Source organism: Conger conger, chromosome 13 (assembly GCF_963514075.1).
Source record: "Conger conger chromosome 13, fConCon1.1, whole genome shotgun sequence".
Classification (NCBI taxonomy): domain Eukaryota; kingdom Metazoa; phylum Chordata; class Actinopteri; order Anguilliformes; family Congridae; genus Conger; species Conger conger.
In genome coordinates, this window is record NC_083772.1 from 1,947,907 (window position 1) to 1,957,906 (window position 10,000).

At 46.3% G+C, this 10,000-nt stretch overlaps 1 protein-coding gene across 1 annotated transcript in view; it reads left to right on the forward strand.

Annotated features, from left to right (window-relative positions):
* The first annotated feature begins 5,656 nt into the window (after window positions 1–5,656).
* Window positions 5,657–10,000, forward strand: part of LOC133108103 (caspase a-like) — a 4,901-nt gene continuing 557 nt past the window's right edge. The window contains exons 1-7 of the mRNA XM_061217526.1: window positions 5,657–5,849; window positions 6,445–6,732; window positions 7,506–7,639; window positions 8,188–8,361; window positions 8,737–8,980; window positions 9,171–9,290; window positions 9,658–9,767. Of these exons, the coding sequence (XP_061073510.1) occupies window positions 5,843–5,849; window positions 6,445–6,732; window positions 7,506–7,639; window positions 8,188–8,361; window positions 8,737–8,980; window positions 9,171–9,290; window positions 9,658–9,767 (1,077 nt within the window). The 5' untranslated portion in view covers window positions 5,657–5,842. The remainder of the gene's footprint in view (window positions 5,850–6,444; window positions 6,733–7,505; window positions 7,640–8,187; window positions 8,362–8,736; window positions 8,981–9,170; window positions 9,291–9,657; window positions 9,768–10,000) is intronic.

Here is a 10,000-nt window from a genome sequence, read left to right on the forward strand (position 1 = left end):
AGGGGGTAGAGGAGATGGAGGGGGTAGAGGAGATGGAGGGGGGTAGGGGAGATGGAGGGGGTCAGGGAGATGGAGGGGGTCTGGGAGATGGAGGGGGTCAGGGAGATGGAGGGGGTAGAGGAGATGGAGGGGGTCAGGGAGATGGAGGGGGTCTGGGAGATGGAGGGGGGTAGAGGAGATGGAGGGGGGTAGGGGAGATGGAGGGGGTAGAGGAGATGGAGGGGGTAGAGGAGATGGAGGGGGTCAGGGAGATGGAGGGGGTCAGGGAGTTGGAGGGGGTCTGGGAGATGGAGGGGGTCAGGGAGATGGAGGGGGTCTGGGAGATGGAGGGGATCAGGGAGATGGAGGGGGGTAGAGGAGATGGAGGGGGGTAGAGGAGATGGAGGGGGGTAGAGGAGATGGAGGGGGTCAGGGAGATGGAGGGGGGTAGAGGAGATGGAGGGGGGTAGAGGAGATGGAGGGGGTAGAGGAGATGGAGGGGGGTAGAGGAGATGGAGGGGGGTAGAGGAGATGGAAGGGGTCAGGGAGATGGAGGGGGTAGAGGAGATGGAGGGGGTAGAGGAGATGGAGGGGGGTAGAGGAGATGGAGGGGGTAGAGGAGATGGAGGGGGGTCAGGGAGATGGAGGGGGTAGAGGAGATGGAGGGGGGTAGAGGAGATGGAGGGGGTCAGGGAGATGGAGGGGGTAGAGGAGATGGAGGGGGTAGAGGAGATGGAGGGGGGTAGAGGAGATGGAGGGGGTAGAGGAGATGGAGGGGGTAGCGGAGATGGAGGGGGTCAGGGACATGGAGGGGGTAGAGGAGATGGAGGGGGTCAGGGAGATGGAGGGGGTAGCGGAGATGGAGGGGGTAGAGGAGATGGAGGGGGTCAGGGAGATGGAGGGGGTAGCGGAGATGGAGGGGGGTAGAGGAGAGAGCCTGGAGCGCTCACCCTCATGTGGACAGATCAACAGCGGCTTCAATCATTCGCTCGTTCCAGAAGGAAAGCGGCCATCGCTGTAGAATGTGTTGCATGTGGCTGCACACTGTGTACAACACACAGTGCGGTAGGCAGTCCAGCGGCTGGAGACGAGGTCCAGCAGCCGGGTCGAGTCACCGAGCCAGACGGGGATTGATTGGTCTGGTCTGTCAGATTAATGCCGCAGGCTGGCTAGCTGAGGCCTGCAGCCAGTGCGATGATGAGAACGGCCAACACCACAGCCAAGCAGATCCCAGCACACATCATCTTCTGTAGAGAGAGGGGGGTGGGGTGGAGGGGGAGAGAGGCAGGCGTGGATGTGTCAGAGACTACTGTCCACAGAAGACTCCAGTAATGTCTCAGTGGGTCACAGACTTCAATCAGTCATGCATAAGAAAATATGCAATAAACATGACTATAATTTACATCACATAAATATGTCCCAAACATTATGGTGCCCTGAAATGGGGGATTATGTATAACAAGTGCTGTCATGTCTACATGATGAAACCAGAATGTATAAATATACTCTTTAATAATCTCTCTTTAATACTCTTGAATCGTTTGTTTAGGAATATAAAATTGTGGTGTACTGAGCTAAATTAATGTTTTTGTCCCAAGCATTACGGAGGGCATTGCATATTACAATTCTTATGAACATATAAACACAACAACAGCAACAAAAATATAAATGAATAACTATATATTGTTGTTTGTAACAATATTAGCAGGGTTTATATGCATAGGTATTAAAGGAGACTGGGCTTGGGACTGGGGCAGTTGGAATAGCCAGGGCAGGAGGGAAGGTGACAACTGGCACACACACAGCCTCTCCCCCGACAGTCAGATGCTGCCAAAACAGCTGGGTCTCCTGAAGCTTCTCAGGACTGGTGTTAAGTACTGATATTGTTCTGATTTTGCCAAGGACTTCACAGACCTCTTTGGAAGCACACCTGTAGCCTACCTGGGAGAAAATCTGGAGATATCAAAGTAACATTAGTTAGGATGAAACTAACCAAGAGACCTGTACTAATTATACTGTGTGCCTAATTATACTGTAATGCCTGGCATTACAGTCATTATTGTACTAAATAAAGACAAATGTACTGTACATTCATATAATTTAAGGTAACATAGGTGTAAATATTGTATTATATAATTATTGTGGAAACTGCTCTATTATTTAATTACTTACCTGGGCAACTACATAATATGGCCAAGGTAACAACAACAACAATAATATATTAATGGTAAATAAAGGAATATATACCAAAATAAGATGTCTGAATGACAGTAAGTTGGGCCTATGACATAAACAATTGGCATTGGCGCTACTTATTGCTTTTACAATAGCAGTGAAATAAGAGTAACAATAATAATAATTTTATGTCTCAGCCGTCATGGCACAGTGAATCAAACGTTGATACAAATTGCCAATACTATTAATGACGGTGATATTTTACACCCTAATGTGATAGCATGTTAATGTAGCTGGCTACGACGTTGAGAAACAGACATGCAGAGACATTATCCCATTTACCTGTAATTTTCCCACATAAAAAAACTGACAATTTGGACATCCATCCATCCATCCATCCATTATCTGAACCCGCTTATCCTCAACAGGGTCGCAGGGGGGCTGGAGCCTATCCCAGCATACATTGGGCGAAAGGCAGGAATACACCCTGGACAGGTCGCCAGTCCATCGCAGGGCACACACACCATTCACTCACACACTCATACACTCATACCTACGGGCAATTTAGACTCTCCAATCAGCCTAACCTGCATGTCTTTGGACTGTGGGAGGAAACCGGAGTACCCGGAGGAAACCAACGCAGACACGGGGAGAACATGCAAACTCCGCACAGAGAGGCCCCGGCCGACGGGGATTCGAACCCAGGACCTCCTTGCTGTGAGGCGACAATTTGGACATTCAAAATAATAATACATTAACTGATAACTGTAACTGATTAAACTACGGGCAATTTTCTTGCAAATATTGTGGGAATACCTCAACAACATCAATATCATTCACGGAGCCGTTAGTAGTAAAATAATTATTTAGATAGACTTACCGAAACGTGCGTCGGCGCCCATGGAAATGATGCGCGCCAGGCGATTTCGTATAGTTAAGGAATCCGCACTGAAAAGACGTCATTCGTTTAGCGACGCGATATCAACGTGTGGCCAAGAATATATTGCATCCGTAGTGTTAAGAAGTACCGTTGAGAATGAATGGGAAAAGTTAGTGGAAGTTAAGCTTAACTATCCGTTGACGAGCGCGAAGGAATGAGCATGCGGTTTAGTGCTCTACAGGCTGCGCCACTGAGACACCCTATTTCAATGTTTTAATTTCTTTTTTTCTTTTTTTTGTAGTCAAATGTAATACGAATCGGAAAATAAAAATGCCAATGCACGTTGAGCTAGGTTGAGCAATGTAGGCTAAATTACAGTTGTTATTAACTAGAGCTAGATAGATGGCTAACATAACTTACTTCAGTTTGATTCTCCTGTCTGTATCAGGGGTTGCTAGCTAGCTAATACGGTGCCCAGTGTGTATGGTGCTTCATTATGTCGCTAAAACATTTTGAAGCTTCGGACCAATGTCCGAAATACGATCAAAAATACTATCAAACACAAACTCAGAAACTCTTCTAATCCCCAGAAACTGTTCTCTATTTTCTCCTCTCTCCTCAACACACCGCCTCCTCCACCTCAGTCCTCCTTTGCTGCTGATGACTTTGCTGATTTTTTTGATGAGAAGGTCACAGACATCCGCAGTTCCTTTACAACCACCGCCCCCCTCTCTGTGCCCTTCCACTCCTCTAGGCCCATCCCTTCCTTTTCCACTTTCTCCCCCCTTGCAGACTCAGATGTTTCTCAACTCCTGCTCTCTCACCGCCCTACAACCTGTGCCCTTGACCCTATCCCCTCTTCTCTTCTCCAGACTATCACACCTGACATTCTCCCATTTGTCACCTCCCTTGTCAACTCCTCCCTGTCTTCTGGCTGTTTTCCTGCATCCTCCCACATCACTCCGCTGCTAAAAAAGCCAAATCTGGATCCCTCCATCATCTAGAACTACCGCCCGGTATCTCTTCTTCCTTTTCTTTCTAAAACCATAGAATGAGCCGCTTCTACTCAACTTTCTTCTTTCTTTTCTAACAACAACCTGCTAGATCAGTCTGGCTTCAGATCTGGCCACTCGACAGAGACCGCGCTCCTCTCCGTCAGTGAGTTGCTCCATGCCACACGAGCAGCCTCCCTCTCCTCTGTCCTCATTCTTCTAGATCTCTCTGCTGCCTTCAACACTGTGGATCACTCCATCCTCCTGTCCGCCCTGTCAGCAACGGGCATCTGTGGCACAGCCCTGTACTGGATTGAGTCCTACCTCTCTGGTTGCTCCTTCCAGGTTGTCTGGGCTGGTACGGTATCGACACCTCGGCCCCTTGCCACAGGAGTTCCCCAGGGCTCAGTCCTAGGCCCGCTTCTTTTTCCTCTTTACACTCGCTCCCTTGGCCCTGTGATCACTGCACATGGGCTATCCTACCACTGCTATGCGGACGACGGCCAACTCTTCATCTCGTTCCCACCATCTGATACACAGGTTTCAGCCCGTATCTCTGCTTGCCTGAGGGACATCCAGAGCTGGATGGACAACCACCATCTCAACCCAGGTAAGACTGAAATGATATTCATCCCTGCTAATACCTCTCCCCATCTGGATCTCTCCATTTCCCTCGGGGATACCACAATTACGCCATCACCCAGTGCAAGGAACCTCGGCGTGGTGATGGACAGCAGACTGTCCCTCTCCGAGAACATTGTGGCGGTGACCCGGTCACGCAGGTTCTTCCTATACAACTTTCTTGACCCAGCTCCTGGTCCAAGCGATGGTTCTGTCCCACCTGGACTACTGCAATTCCCTCTTGGCTGGCCTCCCAGCATCCGCCATCAGACCCCTCCAACTTATTCAGAATGCAGCTGCTCGTCTGGTCTTCAACCTTCCCAAATACTCACATATCACCCCTCTGCTTACTTCCCTCCACTGGCTGCCTGTCATGGCTCGTATCAAATTCAAAACATTGGTGCTAGCCTTCCAAGCAGTTAAGGGGTCTTCCCCAGCTTACCTACAAAAAATCATCAGACCCTACACCCCTGCCAGACCTCTTCGTTCAGCCTCCACAGGACGCTTGGCACCTCCCCCTCTCCGAACTTCCACCTCACGCTCACGACTACTGTCTGTTCTGGCTCCACGGAGGTGGAACAAACTCCCCGTTGAGGTCAGAACTACAGTGCACTAGAATCTCTTCCCACCTTCAAGCGCAAACTGAAGACGCACCTCTTCAAGCAGCACCTCTTCCCGTCCCTCCCTACCTCCCTGTGAACCTTAATTGTTGTTGTTCTGTGATTTACTTTTTTGTGTATCAGTATTTTTAGTTTGGCTAGGTAAGCATTGTTTGGCTAATTAAGTGTTTGGTCACTTTTGCTTTGTTGTTTGTTAATTTGTTTGTTAAAAAATCAAATAGGCCCTGGTCCTATTTATCCCTGGTTATGGGTATGCACTTTGTTGTACGTCGCTCTGGATAAGAGCGTCTGCCAAATGCCATTAATGTAATGTAACGTAATGTCATATTATGGCACTTTCCCATGTCATCCACCAAGCACAGAAGTCAGAGCCAATCAAAGCTTAAAGACGCTAGTTTCCTGAAATGTGCAGTAGCTATCGTATTAAATTCGCGGGTTGCACAGACCTCAGAACTTTCCTAAATTTGTTACATTGCGTAAATATAATTTATATAATTTTCAGTTTGGACTGCAAATTCGTAAAATACACCATTGACCATTGAAGTCAAGTTCTTCTACGTAGACTACTGTAGGGAATGGCAGGTAAGAAAATGTTCAACGTAACCTTTACGCAGCCAATTGTCACGTTTCGATCGTACAGAAAACTTGTTGCATAGAATCCAAGTGGAAATCTTTTATTTTATTTTTTACAGAAATGGATTATAACCAGTAGACATGCGAATAATTATCATGACGCCTCGGGCCTCAATCCTATTCGTTTTAATACCGATTTTTAGTTGAAAAATTGCAGTGTGGTTTACGGCTTTCACTTTCAGTTACAACTTTCAGTTTCAGTGTCGATAGGCTATGAATGTAACGTTCCTGTGTAGCTATATTCCCAAAAACCTGAAAAATGGGGCCGTCGCTATCTCCTTTTTCGCACGAATATAGACCTAATTCGGAGGAAAACTAATAAATGTGTCATATGGCTTCACAATGGACATTTCCTGAAGGGATTAGCTAATATAAAAACCAAGGAACCGGTTATGCCAATCGTACCTGTTTTTTGAACAACGTCTTACATAGCGAGCAAGTCGTATCGAAAAGAACAGTTAAAATTTTGATTTAGATGTTTATTTAGGGTTATTGATAACTTAAATGAATTGAATACAATGTCTGTTTCTTCGCGCTTGAACAGATAAACTGCTATTCGATGCGAGGAGGGAGTTGGTGGAGAGAGTATCGAGGCATGTGCTCTTGCAGCTGCTGGATGACCTTTTGCAGGACAGGGTTGTGAACGACGGAGAAAAGGACGCTGTGATCGAGGAGAACAAAAGCACAGCAGATCAGGCGCGATGCCTCTTGGATAAAGTGCGAAAGCGAGGCCCGAAGGCCTGTGGGAAATTCATCTCCCGGCTGCAGGAACGAGACCCTGTCCTGTGTGAGCTCCTGAACCTGGGCCCGGTCTCGCCACCTGCACCGCCAGGTGAGTGCGTGCTGAGGCAGGTGATCTCCGTGTTGCGTCTGACGTGCAGCAAGCGCATCTCAGTTAATCCCGAATTATCGATTCAACATAACAACATAATCTTAAAGGCAATTCAGATTAGCCGACTGAAAAAAATACAAATTTGAAAAGACAACTTGCAAACATGGTGGATTAAAATGAATTGCAATGTATGATTATCATTATGATTATGATGATTATTATTATTATTATTATTAGTATTATTATTATTATTATGTTCTTGTTGTAAAATGATTACTAGTATGATTGGATTCCAACTAATATTTTGCACTTTAAGACTTTAAAGTGACTTTTTGTACAAGGACATCAATATAGTTAAGTAGAGGAACAGAAAATATGTTGTTTAAGGATGATAAAGTTAAGAATGAGAGTTAAGTGAGATGAAAGAGTACATTACAGGCATAGCAGCAGGAGGTGCAGGTTCATTACACACAGTGCAGCAGGAGGTGCAGGTTCATTACTCTACAGTGCAGCAGGAGGTGCAGGTTCATTACTCTACAGTGCAGCAGGAGGAGGTGCAGGTTCATTACACTACAGTGCAGCAGGAGGTGCAGGTTCATTACACTACAGTGCAGCAGGAGGTGCAGGTTCATTACACAGTGCAGCAGGAGGAGGTGCAGGTTCATTACACTACAGTGCAGCAGGAGGTGCATGTTCATTACACACAGTGCAGCAGGAGGTGCAGGTTGCTGAGAGTCGCTCTGGTATGTAGCTGTGTTGTTGTGTGTTTTCAGCCCCATCGGAGCTGTCCCTCCCGCTCCCTCAGCAGGAGGTGACCTGCTCGCCATCTCAGCAGGAGCCTAGCGCAGTGCTCATCCCCTGCACCCCACAGTTCAAGAAGGCCCTGCTGGAGAAGGAGGGGGCTGAGGTATGAGCTCACTGGCCCAGTGAACTTCGTCAGGACTGGCCGCAGCTGGGGAATCCTGCTCAGCCTTTTAGACCACCTTAAAAATCCAGTGCAAACGTTTTATTTTGTTATTATCTTGTGTATATCAGGGTTCGTAAACCCCAATTCCCGGAGACTGCATGTGAACCAGTCTTGTTGAGCTAACTAGCCAGTTCAATCATAGATTAGACCACAAGAAAATATTTTACCTGGGACACACTTGAGCAAGTTAATGTTAAAATTTCAGATAATGAAAAAAATATATTGTAATTGATGTAGTTATTTCCAATAAATCCAAAAATACATGTGACCCTGGAATGACGATTCACACCTCTGGTGTCTACTGTAATAATAATAAGAATAATAATAATAATAATAAAACACCAGCTGGTGATTTTGAGGGTTCAGATTTATTTTTACACCATGATGATCTTGTGTAGGTGATGGCACAGCGTGATGAACAGTGTAGTGATGATGTGCAGGTTGCTCTAGTTTAACTTAACGGCGGTTCTGGTTTCCTGTTCCATCAGATTTACCCCATGAAGGAGAAGGGTCAGCGCAAGCGCATGGCTCTGCTCATCAACAATGTCAAGTTTGACCACCTGTCTGAGAGGCGCGGGGCCGAAAAAGATGTAGAAAACATGGAGGAACAACTGAAAGCACTGGACTACACTGTGGAGACACACAGGGATCTGTCTGCCCAGGTACACACAGGAGAGACACAGCCGCCTGGCTGCCATGATACACACAGGAGACACATAGCTAAAGGATCCTTGTGAAATCGACTCCTACAGCATATATATATGGTACCTATTGGACTCATATGGACTTTGATAATTCACTCATATTTCACAGTGCATCTACATACAGGACATGTGGCTGAGAACTTCACTGGGGAAGGGTGGGAACTGTGTCTTTATCGAGAACATCCCTTTTGGAGAAGAAATGGGTCAAGTCCACGTTCCTGAACTTATAGAACTAAGAAGCGTATGGCTTCAGTTGGGCTGATGTCACGGTCTGTAGCAAGTCGCTGATGTCCCTGGTTGTGTGTGCAGTAAGCTGCATTTGTGTGTTTGCAGGACATCGATGAAGCTGTCAAAGGGTTCTCTCAGCATCAGGCCCATTTGGAGTCGGACAGCACGTTTGTGGTGATCATGTCCCATGGAAAGAGGGATGCCATCTGCGGGATCCACTATAACGATGAAGACCCCCAGGAAAATAACCTCTTCCTCATTGACAACATCTTCACACACCTCAACACAAAGAACTGTGCTGGGCTGCGCAACAAACCCAAAGTCATTGTGATCCAGGCGTGCAGAGGGGGTATGCTGTGTGTGAATGTGTTATTCTAGAGGAAAGTGTGTGTGTGTGTGTGTGAATGTGTTATTCTAGAGGAAAGTGTGTGTGAATGTGTTATTCTAGAGGAAAGTGTGTGCTCAAGTGTATTATTGTAAAGTGTGTGTAAATGTGTGTTATTCTAGCTGAAAGTGTGTGTAAATGTGTGTTATTCTAGGTGAAATCGGGACAGTCTGGGTGAGTGACAGTGCTTCCGCGCCCAAATCTCTGGAGGATGACGGCATGTGGAGGGAACTCAAGGAGAGAGATTTTGCCTGTCTCATGGCCTGCACCCCTGGTAGGCGTCCATCTTACAGGCAGCCCCATTCCTCCTGAGTCCCTGGGGGTTCCCCAAATGTAGGCCTCAGATCCAACACTCCAGAAATCAACTGGGAAATATTATGTTGGCCATATAGCAGAATATGACAGAACAGCTACGAGTCACATGTGTAAGAGTTATACTCATTACTGAGTAGCTGCTTAATATATGGTTCATTATTGTTATTTCAACCCAAAAGTGGAGACGGGTTAGAAATGACCTTTATATGTTGCACAACTTTCTCATTTTTCATTTGCAACAAATAAATGTGTACTGTCTATAATAAATTGTATGTGTGTATATAAATATGATCATCAAAAGGTCTGACTGCATTGTCTCCACTCAGACACCAAGGCCTACAGAGATCCTGTCAAAGGAGCCTTTTTAATCCAGAAGCTTGTGGAGACCATCAAAACACACGCCCACAAGGACCATATTGAGGAACTGTTCCGGAAGGCCAGTATTAATAGCACATTGTCTGATGGAGCCCTAATCCAGCTCTGCCCAAACTTAGGTCTGATTCTCTCAGTTTAAAAAACATACTGCTGTTTGTTTAATGCTCATTACGGTATATTTGCTGTTCTTATTTCATGTGCAATGGGGCTGCACATTAGCCTCTTGGGATTAATCCTTCATCCCTGATCTTTGCACTTGTGTTTATCTAATAGAAGCTGCTAAATTACAGTAGA